Source organism: Heterodontus francisci, chromosome 7, assembly GCF_036365525.1.
Source record: "Heterodontus francisci isolate sHetFra1 chromosome 7, sHetFra1.hap1, whole genome shotgun sequence".
NCBI classification, from domain to species: domain Eukaryota; kingdom Metazoa; phylum Chordata; class Chondrichthyes; order Heterodontiformes; family Heterodontidae; genus Heterodontus; species Heterodontus francisci.
The window spans coordinates 8,263,301-8,283,859 of record NC_090377.1 but is presented as its reverse complement, the minus strand read 5'-3'; the positions used below and the strand labels follow the sequence as shown (position 1 = coordinate 8,283,859).

General features: G+C 45.8%; 1 protein-coding gene across 2 annotated transcripts in view; it reads right to left on the bottom strand.

The window, feature by feature from the left end:
- The window catches only part of map3k2 (mitogen-activated protein kinase kinase kinase 2), a 122,845-nt gene extending 105,937 nt beyond the window's left edge, over positions 1 to 16,908 (bottom strand). The window contains exon 1 of one of the 2 annotated variants that reach the window (XM_068034761.1): positions 16,698 to 16,908. In XM_068034761.1, the coding sequence (XP_067890862.1) occupies positions 16,698 to 16,887 (190 nt within the window). In that variant the 5' untranslated portion in view covers positions 16,888 to 16,908. The remainder of the gene's footprint in view (positions 1 to 16,697) is intronic. The other variant, XM_068034762.1, reaches the window with a different exon arrangement.
- Positions 16,909 to 20,559: the final 3,651 nt, after the last annotated feature.

Here is a 20,559-nt window from a genome sequence, read left to right as displayed (position 1 = left end):
TGCCAAAAGGATCCAGGGTTTCAGAATAAGAGGTAGGCCATATAGGACTGAGATGAGGGGAAATTTCTTCATTCAGAGGGTGGTGAATCTATGGAATTTGCTACCCCAGAGGGATGTGCAGGCTCAGTCATCGAGTATAATCAAGTCAGAGATCGATAGATTTCTAGATATTAACAATATCAAGAGATATGGGGATGGTGCGGGAAACTGGCGCTGAGGTAGAAGATCAACCATGATCAAAGTGAATGGCGAAGCAGGCTCAAGAGGGCCAAATGGCCTACTTCTGCTCCTATTTCCTACGTTCCTAAAAGAAAGGGAAAGGGGACAAGTCTAGGAATTGTTGGCAACTGCCTCTTGTGCTTCTAAAGTTCAATAAATTCATCCTGCTTTATGAACATTCAGAATGGCACAGTCTAAGAAACACTTGGGTTAATCAGGGTTGGCTTGGGTTTGTTCAAGGCAGATTGGTTGACTAACATGACTGAATTATTTTTGAGGAAATCACAATATATGTCTGCAGTTAAATGCTCTATATGTGGAAGTGTTTAAAGAGGCATTGGACAAGATGCCTTAAAAAAGGCTGGTTATGAAAAGCGAAGCACATAATATTAAAGGGAGATGTAGCCAACACGAATAAAGTTAAGTTGGGCTAAAATTCTACTTAAGGAACTGACTTAAACGAACACACAAGAGGAATGATAACTAAGTCTGCACACAATACCAAATTAGAGGTCACGGCAAACCATGAGGAATAGGACATTACAGAGAGGTTAGCTGCACAAGTGGATATGTGGCTGATACAGTTCAATATCGAGGGGAATGAACTAGTAAACTTTGGGGAAAAAAATAGGGAAAGGAAGAATACCCTAAACGTTAAGCTTTTTAAAGAGTAATGAAACAGACAGATCTTGGGCTGCAGACATATCGGTTAATGATGTAAAGGTATAGGCATATAGATGAGATGGAAATTGGACAGATATTCAATCAGATTCACTAAATCTGGACAGTTAATGGCCAACACAAGGAAAAAGAGTAAATTGTAAATAAAAACACAACTGATTCACTAATGTCCTTCGGGGGAAAAAAAACCTGCCTCCTTTACCCAGTCTGGTCAACACATGAATCCTGTCCAACACAATGTGGTTGATCCTATATGCCCTCTGAAATGACCTAGCATGCTACCACCACTGCCTCAGGGCAGTAACTGCAGCCCTGCCAGTTTTGAGCATATTTTGAGCAAGTTCTCTCCATATTGTAGAAAGACAGAGCAAGGCAAGGAACCTGGTTGTTGGGTTTCTCATCTTTCTGGACAAAGAATCCATGTTTTGCCTGCAACAAGGTGAACAGTGCTCACTATATGTCAATCTATCAGCACTAATGTCACAAGAGTGCTTCATCAGGAGGTTCCTCTGTTCATCTGGGATCAGAAAATGCTTTTTGGAAAAATTCCAACTGAGCAAATATTGGAAGAAACTGAACTAAAAGACTCTTGCCTTCAACAGAATTCAGTCCTAAAGCAGATGCAGTCAGCCAAATACCTTTCTAAAGTTGCTTAAATCAGTTCAACTATCTTCACAAAGACATGTGGAAAACAAGGATTCCCAAAGGTAAAGCTGTCTCAACCTCTGGTAAAAATGCTGAAATCCATTCATCGATGAGCAACCAGAACTAATCTGTTTCTCAGCTGACAGAATTTGCATCCCTTGGCATTGTGAAGCGTTCACACTGTGGTGGGTATAAGATATATCAAACCTTCAGGGTACAGCATTAAATGACGGATAAATAAAGTCCCTCTGGCCCTCCAGCCTATTCCACACAATTACGATAACCTGTGTATCACAATATATACACTCCCCATCCCACTCCAAACCATGTAATCTCCTGGGAGAGGCAAAAAAAAACTAAAAACCCAGCAACTTGAAAGTAGCCTGTCATGAAAGTTCCATTGCACAATGCTAAAACTAAAGCTTCACCATCTACGAGATAAAAAAAGAATTGCGGATATGGAAACAAAGGTCATTTTAAAAGATGATCAGAATGTATTTGAATGAGATGGTAATAGATTATGGTGATGGATTATACACCATACCTTCAGTAAAAAAAAGCTGCTGAGGCAGGAAGAGTGAGATTTAGGAGGAGCGACTGAGAGCTTGGCGAGAGACTGGTCTTGACATTTTGAAGGTAGAGAGACAGAGACTGATGGAGGGACTGCAACAAAGGCCAACATGCATTCCTTCCTAATAGCCTGCTGCACCTGCATGTTAATTTTGTGTGTTCCTTGTACGAGTACCCCCAAGTCTCTCTGAACATCAACCAGTTTCACACCTTTTAAAATATATTCTGCTTTTCTATTTTTACAACCAAAGTGAACAAGTTCACACTTCCCTACATTATACTCCATTTGCCATCTTGTTGTCCATTCACTTAACCTGTCCCTATCTCTTGGCAGCCTCTCTATGTCAACCCCGCAGCTTACCAGGAGTTCCACAGTGCCTGCACTGGCTGTTTGAAATAGCTCTACATGTAGTCCCATCCACTTGCCTGTTCTCAATTCCCTTTTACATTTTTATTTTCGAATATTTATCGATTTCCCTTTTAAAAGCTATCAGGCATTCTGCTCCTGTTTCTGGTAAGACATTGTGTGTATAAAATAAAACTCTCCTATTCATTCCCTTTTATTATTTTTATGATGATCTTAAATCTATGACTTATTTATTGATAATTCACCAACCAAGAGAAATACTTCTTTTCCTCATCAAAGTAGTAACTTTTGTTGAACCCTTTCCACCAAGCTTTGTATCATCAACAAACTTAGATACATTACTCTCTTCATCCAGGTCAGCAATATTGAGTGCAGCTGAGGCCCCAGCACTGATCCTTGCGGAACCCCACTATTCACTGCCTGACAACTTGAAAATGCCCCATTTATGCCCACTCTCTGCTTTTTGTCTGTAAGCCAATCCTCAATCCATGCTAATATTTTACCCCCAACAACATAAGCCTTTATCTTGCCTATTAATCTTTTATGTGGCACCTTACTGAATGCCTTTTGGAAATCCAGGTATACTACATCTACTGGTTCCCCTTTATCTATCCTACTCCTCAAAAAACTCTAATAAATTTGTCAAACAGGATCTCCCTTTAGTAAGACCATGCTGACTTGTTCTAATCATACTATGCTTTTCCAAATGCAATATTAAGACTTCATTAATAATAGTTTCCTGCATCTGCCCAACAACTGATGTTAGACTAACTGGCCTGTAGTTCCCTGTTTTCTCTCTACCTCCTTTCTTGCAAAGCAGTGTAACATTTGCCAAATTCCAATCTGACAGGATCATTCCTGAATGTAAGGAATTCTGGAATATCATAGCCAGTGCATCCACTATCTCTGCAGCTATCTCTTTCAGAACCCGAGGGTGTAGGTCCCAGGGACCTGTCAGATTTTAGTCAAGCTTCTCCAATACCTTTTATTGACTGACATCAATTTCCTCACTCTTTTTAGCCCCTAGATTACTGCCTATTTCTGGTATTTCTTCTACTGTGAAGACAAGACACAAAATATTTGTTCAATGCCTGCACCATTTCCTCATTCCCCATGATGATTTCTCCTGTCTCTGCCTCTAAGAGACCAACGTCAACTTTAGCTACTCTCTTCCTTTCTATGTACTGATAAAAGCTCTTACAATCTGTTTTTATATTGCTGGCTAGTTTACTCTCATTCTATTTTTTTTCCCTCATCAACTTTTTGGTGGCCCTTTGCTGGTTTCTAAAACACTCCCAATCCTCAGACTTGCTACTATTTTTTGCAACATTTTAAGCCTCTTCTTTTAGTCTAATACTCTCCTTAACTTCCTGAGTGAGCCACGGATGGGTCTTTCTTGACGAGTTTCTATTTTTGAATGGAATGTATTTTTGTTGAAACCTTTGAATTGTTTCTTTAAATGTTTCCCACTGTTCATTTACCACCATACTTTCTAGTCTATTAACCCAATTAACCTTAGCCAGTTCTCCCATCATACCTTCATAATTGGCTTTGTTAAAGTTGAAGATTCTTGTTTGTGATTGAAATGTGTCCCTTATAGACCAATTACAACAATCTTTGTTCACAACCTTTTTTAAAATCTTGAACAATTCTAAGCACTGATATGTTTGAGCTTTCCTAACTTTAGCCTGTAATTCCTGGCATCATTCTAGTAAATCTTCTGATATGTCTTCCTTTTTCCTCAACCGAGGATTCCCCCCCCCTCTGTGGTTGACAGGGCCCTCAACCGTGTCCGGCACATTTCCCGCACCTTTACCCTCACCCCTTCCCTTCCCCTCCCTCCCAGAACCGTGACAGGGCTCCCCTTGTCCTCACTTTCCACTCCATCAGCCTCCAGATCCAAAGGATCATTCTTTGCCATTTCCGCCACCTCCAGCATGATGCCACTACCAAACGCATCTTCCCCTCCCTTCCCCTGTCAGCATTCCGAAGGGATCGTTCCCTCCGCGACACCCTGGTCCACTCCTCCAGTACCCCCACCACCTCGTCCCCTTCCCCTGCCCATTTACCTCCTCTCCCCTCACTATCCCAGGCCCCAAACACTCCTTTCAGGTGAAGCAGCAATTTACTTATACTTCTTTCAATGTAGTATACTGCATTCGCTGCTCACAATGTGGTCTCCTCTACACTGGGGAGACCAAACACAAACTGAGTGACCGCTTTGCGGAACACCTCCGCTCAGTCCGCCAGCAGGACCCTGAGCTTCCGGTTGCTTGCCATTTCAACACTCCCCCCTGCTCTCATGCTCAGATCTCTATCCTGGACTTGCTGCAGTGTTCCAGTGAACATACGCAAGCCCAAGGAACAGCATCTCATTTACCGATTAGGCACACGACAGCCTGCCGGACTGAACATTGAGTTCAATCATTTCAGAGCATGACGGTCCTCATTTTACTTTTATTTTTAGTTATTTTTTCTTTTTTTTCATTTTTTTAGTATGTTTATTTTATTTCATCTTAGTTTGTTCAGTTTGCTTACCCACTGTTTTTATTTCATGTTTGTACTTGCTGCTGTTCAATCTTCAGTCCGTTAACACCCTCTCTGTACTAATGCTTTGTCTTTCAACACACCATTAACATATTGTTTGCCTTTGCTCCATGACCTTCTGGTCATCTAATCTGTGGCCTTGTCCAATCTACACCTTCTCCTTTGTTATCTCTTGCCCCACCCCGCTTTACTTGCTTATAACCTTTGACATTTCTAATATTTGCCAGTTCCAAGAAGAGTCACTGACCCGAAACGTTAACTCTGCTTCTCTCTCCACAGATGCTGGCAGACCTGCTGAGTATTTCCAGCATTTCAGGTTTCATAACTTGCTTTCCATCATTCAGGTTAAATGCGAGGAACACATAAAGAAAGCAGCCGTTGTTCGTTTTTGAAAGTGAGCATTGCAGCTGCCAAGGTATTCCCTTCCACTGCTCATCTAAACAACTGAAGGGACAGTCTCTCATCGTGGGATGCTTTTAATGCACCCTCCCCAGAAAGGCCCATACCTGACCCGAACCCAACGGGACCCAACGACATGTGTCGGGTTCGGTTCGGGTCGCTCTTCTGGGTCCGGCTTTCAGGCTCGGGCCGGGTTGGGCATGGTTCCAATGTGGTTCTGTCAGGTTTGGGTCGGAGCTGAGCAGGCCTTTACGCCCCCACCCCATGTGTTAGCCCTGTAACTACTGTCACACAGATCAAAAAATGCTCTCTCCAGACACAACCCAAGTTTTGAAAGAAAAAAATCAATTACATTGTTGAATGAGCGTCACAGTTCAAATGGACATGGTATCAATTCACACAGCCATTTTTATGCTTTATTGCAATCCTGGGGGCAACACTCACATTGTGCAAAACAATGGTAAACAAATATGTTGGAGGCAACACACACTTGTATTTGTATTATTGAGATTATCAGATGCCTTGTACAAACTGTTTAACAGAAGTTTATCTAACAGATCTACAGGATGAATTTATTAAACATACATTATCTAGGCCAGGTACTGTAGAGTATGGTGTAGATTCAAGCTCCTTCCACTCTGCCCAACAATGTGTACAGACTTCAAACCCCACATAGCAGCCCTGACGACACAAAGCTGCATATTTCTCATTTCTGCAATCGAGTGGTGTCACATGGCCCTTCCAAGCAATGTCACCAATTTAACACCAAGTATGAAACTAGGTATTTGTTGCTCTGGACCACAAACACAAGATCCAGATTGAGGCCACTGCCAACTCAGTCTGCATGGGATCAATGAGATGAAATTATTGAAAGGGTAGCTTCAAGAAAGTCAGAGAAATATTTCGTAGTATAGGAAAGGTAAACCCAGGTGAAACCGCACAGAACTGGAGGTAGCCTTGTGGGTTAGAATCATAGAAAGTTTAAGGCACAGAAAGAGGTCACTTGGCCTATCATGTCTGTGCCAGCTGTAAAAGGATCCACTTATTCTAATCCCACCGTCGAGCATGTGGTCCATAGCCCTGCAGATTACGGCACTTGAGGTGTATATCCAGACCCCTTTTGAATGAGTTGAGGGTCTCTGCCTCAACTACCCTTTCAGGCAGTGAGTTCCAGACCCCCACCACCCTCTTGGTGAAAAGGTTTTTCCTCATCCCCCCTCTAACTTTTCTACCAATCACTTTAAATCTATGTCCCCAAATCACTGACCTCTCTGCTAAGGTGAATAGACCCTTCACCTCCACTCTATCCAGGCCCCTTAAATTTTGTACATTTCAATCAGATCTCCCCTCAGCCTTCTCTGTTCCAAAGAGAACAACCCCAGCCTGTCCAATCTTTCCTCATAGTTGAATTTTTCCAGTCCTGGCAACATCCTCATAAATCTCCTCTGTACCCTCTCTAGTGCAATTACATCCGTTCTGAAATTAGATGAACAGAACTGCACACAGTACTCAAGTTGTGGCCTAACCAATGAATTATACAGTTCCAGCTCTTTTATTCTATACCTCGGCTAATTAAGGAAAGGATTCCATATGCCTTCTTAACCAACTTATCGACCTGCCCAGCTACCTTCAGGGATCTGTGGACATTCACTCCAACATCCCTCACTTCATCTACACTTCTCAGTATTTTCCCATTAATCTTGTATTCCTTTGCCTTGTTTGACTTCCCCAAATGCGTCACCTCACACTTCTCCAGTTTGAATTCCATTTGCCACTTTTCTGCCCATCTGACCAGACCATCAATATCTTCCTGCAGCCTACAGCTATCCTCCTCGCTATCTACTACACGGCCAATCTTTGTGTTGTCTGCAAACTTCTTGATCATGCCCCCTATATTTACATCCAAATCGTTAATATACACCACAAAAAGCTCCCTCTGACCGTTTGGGGGTCTACAGTACATTCCCAGCAGTGCGATTGCCCCTTTCTCATTCCTTAGTTCAATCCATATGGCCTCATTTGATGAACCTTCCCTCCTCACAGCTGTAATAGTTTCCTTGACCAAAATTGCCACTCTCCCTCCTTTCTTAACCCCTACCTATCGCGTCTGAAAACCCTGTAACCAGGAACATTGAGCTGCCATTCCTGTAACCTCCTTCAGCCTTGTTTCTGTAATAGCTATGATATCATACTGTCACATGTCTATATGTGCCCTCAGCTCATCTGCTTTATTTGCTATACTCCTTGCACTGAAATAGATACCCTTGAGCACTGCCAAATTCTTTTTATTTTCTAACCTTTGTTTCCTGTCTTTCAGACTCATCCATTAATTTTCTGCCTTCCATTTTCATTTATGATTTTGTCCCAACTGAGTCTACCCTCAGGTCCCCATCCCCCTGCCAAACTAGTTTAAACCCTCCCCAACAGCACTAGCAAAACCTCCCGCAAGGAACTCAGTCCTGGCTCTGTTCAGGTGCAACCCATCCAGCCTGTTCAGGTCCCATGTCCCCCAGAGCGGGTCCCAATGTCCCAGGAATCTAAAGCCCTCCCTCCTGCACCATCTTTCCAGCCACACATTCATCTGTCTTATCTTTCTATTTCTATACTCGCTTGCGCGTGGTACTGGCAGTAATCTGGAGATAACTACGTTTGAGGTCCTGCTTGCTAATTTCTTACCTAGTTCCCTAAATTCTGACTGCAGGACCATATTCCTCTTTCTATCTATGTCGTTGGTTCCAATGTGGACCACGACTGCTGGCTGTTCACCCTCTCCCTTCAGGATGCTCTGCAGCCGCTCAGTGACATCCTTGACCCTGGCACCTGGGAGGCAACACACTATCCTGGATTCACGTCTGCAGCCACAGAAACACCTGTCTGTTCCCCTGACTATTGAATCACCTGTCACTATGGCTTTTCCAGTCTTCCCTGTACCCCACTGTGCAGCTGAGCCACCTTTGGTGCCATGGACTTGGCTCTGGCTGCACTCCCCAGGTGAAGCATCACTTTCCTCAGTATTCAGAATTGAATAGCTGTTGGAGAGTGAAATGCACTATTGTCTCCTGTACTACCTGCCTGATTCTTTTTCGACTGCCTGGTGGTCACCTATTCCCCCTCTCCCTACATCCTCTTCAGCTGTGGGGTGACCACATCTATAAACGTACTTTCCACGTAGCTCTCATCCTCACGAATGCACCACAGTGTCACCAGTTGTCGCTCAAGCTGCTTCAGTTGACGACACTTCCTGCACAAATGGTTCTCCAGGATACGGGAAGTATCCTGGAGCGCCCACATAGCACAGGAGGTGCACTCTCGAGGTTGAAGCACTCCTGCCATTCCTTTATTTATTAGTTAACCCTTTGCTACTGCTAAACAAAAATCCTTACCAACACTACAACACCTCAGAATTATTAATAAAACCTTTTTAGTACTGAAAACAATAAAACAATAGTTCACGAGTTAAAATAAACCTTACTGAAAAAAAAGTAATACTCACCAGCTACTCACCTGTTCCTTATTATTTAAGTTTTTACTCTTTTTTAGTCTGCCAATTGTTGAGACGCAATAACCCAGCTATTTACAGATGCACCCAAACAGTAGTGGGTAGGGTTGGTAACTGATTGGGAGAGAGAGTAGGAATAAAGGGAGCATTCTCTGACTATCGACATTCACCAGGAATCTGTACTGGTACTTCAGCTTTTGATTATATAACATGACTTGGATGAGTGAACAGAAAGTTGTATGTCTAAGTTTACAGATGATACCAGTTACGAGGCACAGCAAGTTGTGCGGACAAGAGCAGGAAGGTACGATGGGTCATTACTATGATAAATGGAGTTCAATGTGGGAACTGTGAGGTTGTCCACTTTGGATCCAAAAAAGACAAATGGAATATTTTCTTGATGGGGAGAGACCAGAAACTGTGGAGGAGCAAAGAGATTTGGGTGCCCATGTGGACAAATCACTAAAAGCTAGTAAACAGGTACAGAGGGTAATAAAGAAGGTGAATAGAATGTTATCTCAAGAGAGTGGAATACAAAAGTGAAGGTGTGATGATTCAGCTGTACAGAGACCGGGTCAGACCCCATTTAGAGTACTGTTAGGAATGCTGGACTTTGTAACATGATTATGTTTTAAAAACTGCCATTTTTATAAGTTTAAGATGGAGCCCAAGAGGTCAGGTGACCTCACATCGCTCTGCTTAAGGACAAGACAGAAATCTTAGTTACCAGGACAACAGGAAACACAGATCAAAAACTTCTTTATGAAAAAACAAAGACTGCAGGGCTATCAACAACAGGGCTGTATAAAACACTAGTTAGGCCACAGCTGGAGTACTGTGTAGAGTTCTGGTCGCCACACTGTAGGAAGGACGTGATTGCACTGGAGAGGGTGCAGAAGAGATTCACCAGGATGTTGCTGGGCTGGAGCATTTCAGCTATGAAGAGAGACTGGATCGGGTAGGGTTGTTTTCCTTAGAGCAGAGAAGGCCGAGGGGGCACCTGATTGAGGGATACAAAATTATGAGGGGCATAGATAGGGTAGATCGGAAGAAACTTTTTCCCTTAGCGTAGGTGTCAATAACCAGGGGACATAGATTTAAGGTAAGGGGCAGGAGGTTTAGAAGGGATTTGAGGTAAAATGTTTTCACCCAGAGGGTGGTTGGAATCTGGAACGCACTGCCTGAAGGGATGGTAGAGGCAGGATCCCTCACTACATTTAAGAAGTATTTAGATGAGCACTTGAAATGCCATAGCATACAAGGCTACGGGCCAAGTGCTGGATTAGAATAGATAGGTGCTTGATGGCCAGCACGGGCACAATGGGCCAAAGGGCCTGTTTCTGTGCTGTATAACTCTATGACTCTAATTGAACAACAATGGTTTTCACCGTCAGACTTTCGGATTGTAAACAAGGAATCAGTGATTCTGAGGATGTACATGTCCATGGCAGTTGTTAACATCTGGAAACAATGGAAGACCCGGATGGCTCTGTGAAACCAGACTTCTGGACTTTGCATATTGGAAAAGGACGATAAGCTTTTGACTTTTGAGTCCAGTTAAATTTAACAGATTTCCTGAAGGCAGACAGGCCGTACAGAAGACCAGCAGTGCAAGCCTCAGAACAGGCTGTAAGAAAGGAAGACAACCAGTTGTGGCAGCCGAGAGAGAGAGAGAGAGAGGGAAAATACCTTTCTTTGTAATTTGGGATATCAGCTACTTATAAAGTACTATTAAGTTAATGGAGACTTCTTTTAGTTTAGTCATTATAATAGAAGTCTTAAAGTATGAAATCTTGTCCTGTAATTCTTTAAATATCTCGTATTTTTAATGTTAATGTTCTCACTGAGGTTGCAACAGTATTGCATTCAGTTTTAGGCACCACGCATCAGAAACGATATATTGGCCTTGAAGGAGTACAGCTCAGGTTCACCGAAGTGATGATACCGGGCAGTCAAAGGTTAAATTACGAGAATAAACTGCAAAAACCTGGCTTGAATTCCCCTGAGTAGAAAAATGAGCGATCTAATCCAGGCGTTTAAAATGTTAAAGAGGAAATCCAGAACAAGGGGGCTTAATTTTCAAATTACAGCTGGACCATTGAGCAGTGAAATCAGATCGAATTTTTTTCACACAAAGGGTAGTGGAAATCTGGAATTCTCTACAGATGCAGGGGGGTAACTTGAAATTTTCAAGACTCTGATACCCTTGTGTAACAAAGGCTGTTGATCTAAGGTTATGGAACAAAGAACAGTGAATAGAACAAAGGTACATATCAGCCATAATTGAACTGAATGACAGAACAGGTTCAGGTGGCTGCATAGTCAATCCCTCTTCCTATGTTCCTATGTTGCTTTGAAGTACACCAGTAAAGTAGGACCAGAACAGATAAATGGAAGTTTGCAGCAGATAAATCAGGCAAAACTTTAGCCAAAGTAATAATGCATGGAACAATCTACCAAGCAAGATACATGGAAAAGCATTGGTACAATTAATAATACAATCAGGTGTCATCATGGGGAAGCGGTGGTGTAGTGGTAATGTCACTGGACTAGTGATCCAGAGCCCAAGCTAATACTCCAGGCACATTTGTTTGAATCCCACCATGGCAGATGGTGAAACTTAAATTCAATTAATAAATCTAGAATTAAAAGCTAGTCTAATGACCATGAAAGCATTGTCGATTGTAGTAATAACTTATTGAGTCAACAGGCCTACATGTGACTCCAGACCCACAGCAATGTGGCTGACTCTTAAATGCCCTCTGAAATGGCCGAGCAAGCCACTGAGTTCAAGGACAATTAGGGGTGGGCACTAAATGCTGGCCTAGCCAGCAACACCCACATCCCACAAATAAATAAAGAAAACTAGAGAGAAGGGTTTCAATTAAGTACTTCAAAGACTGCCAGTGCTCAATGTAAAAATGTCACCCAATCTGGATAGGATGCATAAGAACATAAGAAATAGATGCAGGAGTAGGCCATTCTACTGCGTAAGCAGCATGTGGTAGACAGAGCTAAGCGATCCCAAAACCAACGGATCAGATCTAAGCTCTGTACTCCTCACATCCAGTCATGATTGATGGTGGACAATTAAACAACTAAATGGAGAAGGTGACTGCACAAATATCCCCATCCTCCATGAATGGGGGAGCCCAGCACATCAGTGCAACAGATAAGGATAAAGCATTTGCAACACTCTTCAGCCAGAAGTGCCAAATGGATGATCCATCTCGGCTTCCTCCTGAAGTCCTCAGCATCACAGATGCTGGTCATCAGCCAATTCGATTGGTGCCGCGTGATATCAAGAAACGACTGAAGGCATTGGATACTGCAAAGGCTATGGGTCCAGACAATATTCCGGCAATAGTACTGAAGACTGTGCTCCATAACTTGTCGCGCCCCTGGCCAAGCTGTTGCAATACAGCTGCAACACTGGCATCTACCTGGCAATGTGGAAAATTGACCATGTATGTCTTGTACACAAAAAGCAGGACAAATCCAACCCAGCCAATTACCGCCCCATCAATCAACTCTCAATCAGTAAAGTGATAGAGGGTGTCGTTGACAGTGTTATCAAACAGCACTTGCTTAGCAATAACCTGCTCACTGAGGCTCAATTTGGGTTCCGCCCGGGCCACTCATTACAGCTCCTGACCTCATTCCAGCCTTGCACAAACATGGACAAAAGAGCTGAACTCAACAGGTGAGTTGAGAGTGACTGCTCTTGACATCAAGGCAGCATTTGACCAAATACGGCATCAAGGAGCCTGAGCAAAACTGGAGTCAATGGGAATCAGGGGGAAAACTCTCCACACTGGATGGAGTCATACCTAACGCAAAGGAAAATGGTTGTGGTTGTTGGAGGTCAATCATCTCAGCTCCAGGACATCACTGCAGGAGTTCCTCAGGGTAGTGTCCTCGGCCCAGCCATCTTCAGCTGCTTCATCAATGACCTTCCTTCAATCATAAGGTCAGAAGTGGGGATGTTCACTGATGATTGCACAATGTTCAGCACCATTCGCGACTCCTCAGATCCTGAAGCAGTCCATGTAGAAATGCAGCAAGACCTGGACAATATCCAGGCTTGGGCTGATAAGTGGCAAGTAACATTCGGGCCACACAAGTGCCAGGTAATGACCATCACTCCCTCCACCACTGACACACAGTGGCAACAGTGTGTACCATCTACAAGATGCACTGCAGCAACTCACCAAGGCTCCTTAGACAGCACCTTTCAAACCCGCGACCTCTTCCACCAAGAAGGACAAGGGCAGCAGATGCAAGGGAACACCACCACCTGCAAGTTCCCCACCAAGCCACACCATCCTGACTTGGAACTATATCACCATTCCTTCACTGTCGCTGTGTCAAAATCCTGGAACTCCCTTCCTCACAGCACTGTAGGTGTACCTAACCCACATGGACTGCAGTGGTTCAAGAAGGCAGCTCACCACCACCTTCTCAAGGGCAATAAAATGCTGGCCTAGCCAGCAATGCCCACATCCCATGAATGAATAATAAAAAAAAATCCCAGGGAAGTACAGGTGGAAATGACAAATGCACAGGCCACAATCTTTCTTGTGTATGGGATTAGAGCCAAGGACTGGAAGTTTAAAACAAGAGACAGGGATAAACCCGGCAACTACAGGCCAGTCAGCCCAAAGTCAATGGTGTGGAAACTTCTGGAGACCAAATCCAGGCCAAAATTAATTGTCACTTAGAAAAACATGCATTACTAAAAGACAGCCAGCATGGATTTGTTAAAGGCAGACCATGTTTGACAAACTTGTTTGAATTCTTCGATGAAGTAACAGAGAGGGTTAATGAGGGTAGTGTGGTTTATATTGTGCAGATAGACTTTCAAAAGGCGTTTGATGAACTATCACATAACAGGCTTGTTAGCAAAATTGAAGCCCATGAAATTAAAGAGACAGCAGCCGCATGGATACAAAAGTTGCTGAGACAAAAAGCAGAGAGCAGTACTTATCAAACAAGGCACAACTTCAAAGTTTGTATGTAACTCAAAACTTGGAAATATAATGAAGTATGAGAGGGGGACAGACTTCAGGAGGACATAGACAGACTGGGGAAATGTACTGCAGGGAAGTGTGAAGTGATACATTTTGGTTGGAAGGAGAAGGGGGGTATAAGTACACAAATCCTTGAAAGTGGTAGGACAAATCATTCAGGATGCTAAAAGAGCATACGGATTGCTTGGCTTTATAAACAGAGGCATACAGTACAAAAGGAAGATAAACCTTTATAATTCAGTGGTTAGGCCTGTACAATTCTGTGCATCACATTTTAAGAAGAATGTCAAGGTCTTGGCGAGGATGCAGAAGAAATTTTCTGGAATGGTACCAGGCATGAGGGACCTAGATCTAATAGAGGTGCTCAAAATTATGACACATGAGATGAGGAAAAGATTTTTACACAGCAAGTTATGATCTGGAATATAATGTCTGGAAGGGTAGTGGAAACAGAACAATTAGTCACTTTCAAAAGGGATTTCGATAATTACTTGAAGGGAAAATTGCAGGAATATGTTGAAAGAGCTAAGAGATGAAGCAATGTGCTTGAATATTCAATGATGCTCGTTGTGGAATAAACTAAATCCATCGATTCAAACTGCCCCCACTACCAGCAACAGACCCGTATCCATGATATACAGTGATAGACCCATACCCACCAGTACTGTACCGTTATACAGTAACAGACCTGTCCCCACCTGCACTGTACCCAAGTTACACACTGACAGACGCGTACCCACCAGTACACCAATGTCATACAGTGACACACCTGTACCCATCAGTACTGTACCCCAATGTCATACAGTGACACACCTGTACCCATCAGTACTGTACCCGTGTTATACAGTGACAGACCTGTCCCCACCAGTACTGTACCCCAGTGTTATACAGTGACAGACCTGTCTCCACCAGTACTGTACTCGTGTTATACAATGACAGACCTTTCCCCACCAGTACTGTACCCCAGTGTTATAATGACAGACGGGTACCCACCTGTACTGTACCGCAGTGTTAAACACTGACACAACCGTAACCATCAGTACTCTACCCGTGTTAAACAGTGACAGACCCATACCCACCAGTACTGTACCCCAAAGTTATACAGTGACACACCCTTCCCACCAGTACTGTACCCGAGTGTTACACAGAGACAGACCCGTATCCACCAGTATTGTACCCACGTTATTGTGACAGACCCGTACCCACCAGTACTATACCTGTGTTAAACAGTGACAGACCTGTCCCCACCAGTACTGTACCCCAGTGTTATACAGTGACAGACCGATCCCCACCAGTACTGTACCCCAGTGTTAGACAGTGTCAGACCTGTCCTCACCAGTACTGTACCCCAGCGTTATACAGCGATAGACCTGTCCCCACCAGTACTGTACACATGTTATACAGTGACAGACCTGTCCCCACCAGTACTGTACCCCAGTGTTATACAGTGACAGACCGATCCCCACCAGTACTGTACCCCAGCGTTATACAGCGATAGACCTGTCCCCACCAGTACTGTACACATGTTATACAGTGACAGACCTGTCCCCACCAGTACTGTACACATGTTATACAGTGACAGACCTGTCCCCACCAGTACTGTACCCTAGTGTAAGACAGTGGCAGACCTGTCCCCCTCAAATACTGTACAGTGTTATACAGCTGGATGTGTTGTGCTGCTCTCACCCAGGCTTGGATGGCAAAAGCTATAACTATGGATGCTGGAGCTGATCACAGGGAAGTTTTTCAGTGTTAACATTTCACAAAGTTAATGGCAGCACAGTCATCTCCGATACCCTCAGTAAAGCCGGAGTCTGGGAAGGAGAAGTGGTAGATTCGCAGCTGCGCCCGAGTGCAAGCAGCTGGGGGCCGGAGTAGCAAAGGGGAGACGAGCTCGGGGCCGGGGATCTGTCAGAGACTGGGCCCGAAGGTTCGACCCAGATCCCGGTGTGGAGTCGCTGCCAGGCCCGGACCCCGGTGTGGAGTCGCTGCCAGGCCCGGACCCCGGTGTGGAGTCGCTGCCAGGCCCGGACCCCGGTGTGGAGTCGCTGCCAGGCCCGGACCCCGGTGTGGAGTCGCTGCCAGGCCCGGACCCCGGTGTGGAGTCGCTGCCAGGCCCGGACCCCGGTGTGGAGTCGCTGCCAGGCCCGGACCCCGGTGTGGAGTCGCTGCCAGGCCCTGGCCCCCGGTGTGGAGTCGCTGCCAGGCCCGGACCCCGGTGTGGAGTCGCTGCCAGGCCCTGGCCCCCGGTGTGGAGTCGCTGCCAGGCCCGGACCCCGGTGTGGAGTCGCTGCCAGGCCCTGGCCCCCGGTGTGGAGTCGCTGCCAGGCCCGGACCCCGGTGTGGAGTCGCTGCCAGGCCCGGACCCCGGTGTGGAGTCGCTGCCAGGCCCGGACCCCGGTGTGGAGTCGCTGCCAGGCCCGGACCCCGGTGTGGAGTCGCTGCCAGGCCCGGACCCCGGTGTGGAGTCGCTGCCAGGCCCGGACCCCGGTGTGGAGTCGCTGCCAGGCCCTGGCCCCCGGTGTGGAGTCGCTGCCAGGCCCTGGCCCCCGGTGTGGAGTCGCTGCCAGGCCCGGACCCCGGTGTGGAGTCGCTGCCAGGCCCGGACCCCGGTGTGGAGTCGCTGCCAGGCCCGGACCCCGGTGTGGAGTCGCTGCCAGGCCCGGACCCCGGTGTGGAGTCGCTGCCAGGCCCTGGCCCAATCCCCGGGCTGTCGCTGGGCGGGAGGCCGCTCACTTACCAGAAACCTGAGCATCCAGGCCGCTGCGGCGTCCGGTACCGAGACAGGCGGCGGGCCAGCCCAGGCCCCGCTCTTTCTCTCTCTCTCCGCCGCCCGGGGGGAATTTTCGGCCCCGGGAGGAAATATAATATATTTTTTTATTTGACGAAAAATTTTCCTTCGCGCGAGGCCGCAGCGAAACCCAAACCATCCGGAGTACGCCTGCGCGCAATCTGGCCAGCCGGACTCTGCGCCTGCGCTGCAGCCGGCCCAGCCGGACAGTGCGCTTGCGCTGTACCCGGCCCGGCCGGACACGGCGCCTGGGCCGAATCCAGCCAGGCCGGACACTGCGCCTGCGCGCCTGCTGCAGCATGGGCTGCTCTGCCAGTGGGTGGGAAAAGAAAGTTTTGCCCCAGGGATTGAAACTTCCAATGAAGTAAACGGAGCAGCAGAACTGGAGTCTGTCCCGTTCAAACAATGGAAGAACTGAAGGCTGTTCAAACCAATCGTTTTATTCCGACTGTTCTTTGTCGTGAAGCAGTAAAGTGTTAAGATGATCTGATGGTTTTTGAGGATTCAGTTGATTTAACCTTTGTCTCAAAGAAGTTGTGTACAATAAATGAGCTGCTAAATTAAAGCTTTTAAAAACTTTTAATTTTCTGGGGGATCCTTGGACGTTGTCTTACATGACGATTATTCGAGACTGGTTGTGTGTGGTGTGTGCTGTTTGTGTGTGTGAGACGAGTTACGCTCCATAAGTGATGAAAGGTCACTGTCCTGAAATATTAACTCTGCTTCTTTCTCCACAGATGCTGCCAGACCTGCTGAGTGTTTCCAGCATTTCTTGTTTTTATTGCAGATTTCCAGCATCTACAGTATTTTGCGTTAATTCATGACGATCCAAAACAACTGTTTTCAATTTCTTCAGATTCCTTTGTTGCAGCAGAACAATCAAAAATAATTTGCATTTAGATGTTTTAGAAAAACATCCCAAACCAGTTTACTGAAGTGTAACAGACACAAAAGAAGGAGGATTTTTTATTCATTCATGGGATTTATTTTAAATTAATTTATTAATTAGTGCTAGAAATGTCAGTCAGAGGGGTGAAGTGCTTCACCTGTGAGATGTGGGAGGTCCGTGACGCTTCCAGCGTTCCGGACGACAACATCTGCAGGAAGTGTACCCAGTTGCAGCTCCTCACAGACAGCATGGATCAGTTGGAGCGGCAATTGGATGCACTTAGGAGCATGCAGGTGGCAGAAAGCGTCATAGACAGGAGTTTTAGAGAAGTGGTTACACCCAAGGTGCAGACAGATAGATGGGTGACCGCTAGAAGGGGCAGGCAGTCAGCGCAGGAATCCCCAGTGGCTATCCCCCTCTCTAACAAGTATACCGTTTTGGATACTGTTGGGGGGGATGGCCTATCAGGGGAAAACAGCAGCAGCCAGAGCAGTGGCACCACGGCTGGCACTGTTGTTCAGCAGGGAGGGACAAAGCGCAGAAGAGCAATAGTTACAGGGGACTCTATAGTCAGGGCCACAGATAGGCACTTCTGTGGACGTGAAAGAGACTCCGGGATGGTATGTTGCCTCCCTGGTGCCAGGGTCAAGGATGTCTCTGAACAGACAGGGGGCATTCTGAAGGGGGAGGGTGAACAGCCAGAGGTTGTGGTACACATCGGTACCAATGACATAGGCAGGAAGAGTGACGAGATCCTGCAGGGAGAGTTTAGGGAGCTGGTATAAAGTTAAAAGACAGGACCTCGAGGGTTGTAATCTCGGGATTACTCCCTGTGCCACGTGCCAGTTAGGCTAGAAATAGGAAGATAGTGCAGCTAAATACGTGGCTGAGCAGCTGGTGTAGAAGGGAGGGTTTCAGATATCTGGACCATTGGGATCTCTTCAGGGACAGATGGGACCTGTACAAGAAGGACGGGTTGCATCTAAACTGGAGGGGCACAAATATCCTGGCTGCGAGGTTTGCTAGCGTCACTCGGGAGGGTTTAAACTAGTGTGGCAGGGGGGTGGGAACCAGAGCAGTAGGACAGCAAGTGAAATAAATGAGGGGGAACTAGTAAATAAGGTCAGTAGGACTAAGAACAGGCAGGGAGATGTTACTGAGCACAGCGGGACTGGTGGTCTGAAGTGCATTTGTTTCAATGCGAGAAGTATAACAGGTAAGGCAGATGAACTTAGAGCTTGGATTAGTACTTGGAACTATGATGTTGTTGCTATTACAGAGACTTGGTTGAGGGAAGGACAGAATTGGCAGCTAAATGTTCCAGGATTTAGAAGCTTCAGGCGGGATAGAGGGGGATGTAAAAGGGGTGGGGGTGTTGCATTACTGGTTAAGGAGAATATCACAGCTGTACTGCGGGAGGACACCTCAGAGAGGTCATGCAGCGAGGCAATATGGGTGGAGCTCAGGAATAGGAAGGATGCAGTCACGATGTTGGGGGTTTTCTACAGGCCTCCCAACAGCCAGTGGGAGGTAGAGGAGCAGATTTTGGAAAGATGTAAAGGTAACAGGGTTGTCGTGGTAGGTGATTTTAACTTCCCCTATATTGACTGGGACTCACTTACTGCTCGGGGCTTAGATGGGGCAGAATATGTAAGGAGCATCCAGGAGGGCTTCTTGAAACAATATGTAGATAGTCTACTAGGGATGGGGCTGTACTGGACCTGGTATTGGGGAATGAGCCCGGCCAGGTGGTCGAAGTTTCAGTAGGGGAGCATTTCGGGAACAGTGACCATAATTCCATACGTTTTAAGGTACTTGTGGATAAGGATAAGAGTAGTCCTCGAGTGAAGGTGCTAAATTGGGGGAAGGCTAATTATAACAATATTAGGCAGGAACTGAAGAATTTAGATTGGGGGTGGCTGTTTGAGGGTAAATCAACATCTGACATGTGGGAGTCTTTCAAATGTCAGTTGATTAGAATCCAGGACCGGCATGTTCCTGTGAGGAAGAAGGATAAGTTTGGCAAGTTTTGGGAACCTTGGATAACGAGGGATATTGTGAGCCTAGTCAAAAAGAAAAAGGAAGCATTCGTAAGGGCTGGAAGGCTAGGAACAGACGAATCCCTTGAGGAATATAAAGACAGTTGGAAGGAACTTAAGCAAGGAGTCAGGAGGGCTAAAAGGGATCATGAAAAGTCATTGGCAAACAGGATTAAGGAAAATCCCAAGGCTTTTTACACATATATAAAGAGCAAGAGGGTAACTAGGGAAAGGGTGGGCCCGCTCAAGGACAGAGAAGGGAATCTATGTGTGGAGCCAGAGGAATAGGGGAGGTACTAAATGAGTACTTTGCATCAGTATTCACCAAAGAGAAGGACTTGGTGGATGATGAGCCGAGGGAAGGGAGTGTAGATAGTCTCAGTCATCTCATTATCAAAAAGGAGGAGGTGTTGGGTGTCTTGCAAAGCATTAAGGTAGATAAGTCCCCAGGGCCTGATGGGATCTACCCCACAATACTAAGGGAGGCAAGGGAAGAAATTGCTGGGGCCTTGACAGAAAACTTTGCATCCTCATTGGCTACAGGTGAGGTCCCAGAGGACTGGAGAATAGCCAATGTTGTTCCTTTGTTTAAGAAGGGTCGCAAGGATAATCCAGGAAATTATAGGCCGGTGAGCCTTACATCAGTGGTAGGGAAATTATTAGAGAGTATTCTTCGGGACAGGATTTACTCCCATTTGGAAGCAAACAAACTTATTAGCGAGAGGCAGAATGGTTTTGTGAAGGGGAGGTCATGTCTTACTAATTTGATTGAGTTTTTTGAGGAAGTGACAAAGATGATTGATGAAGGAAGGGCAGTGGATGTTATCTATGTGGATAAAAGCAAAATACTGCAGATGCTGGAAATCTGAAACAAAAACAAGAA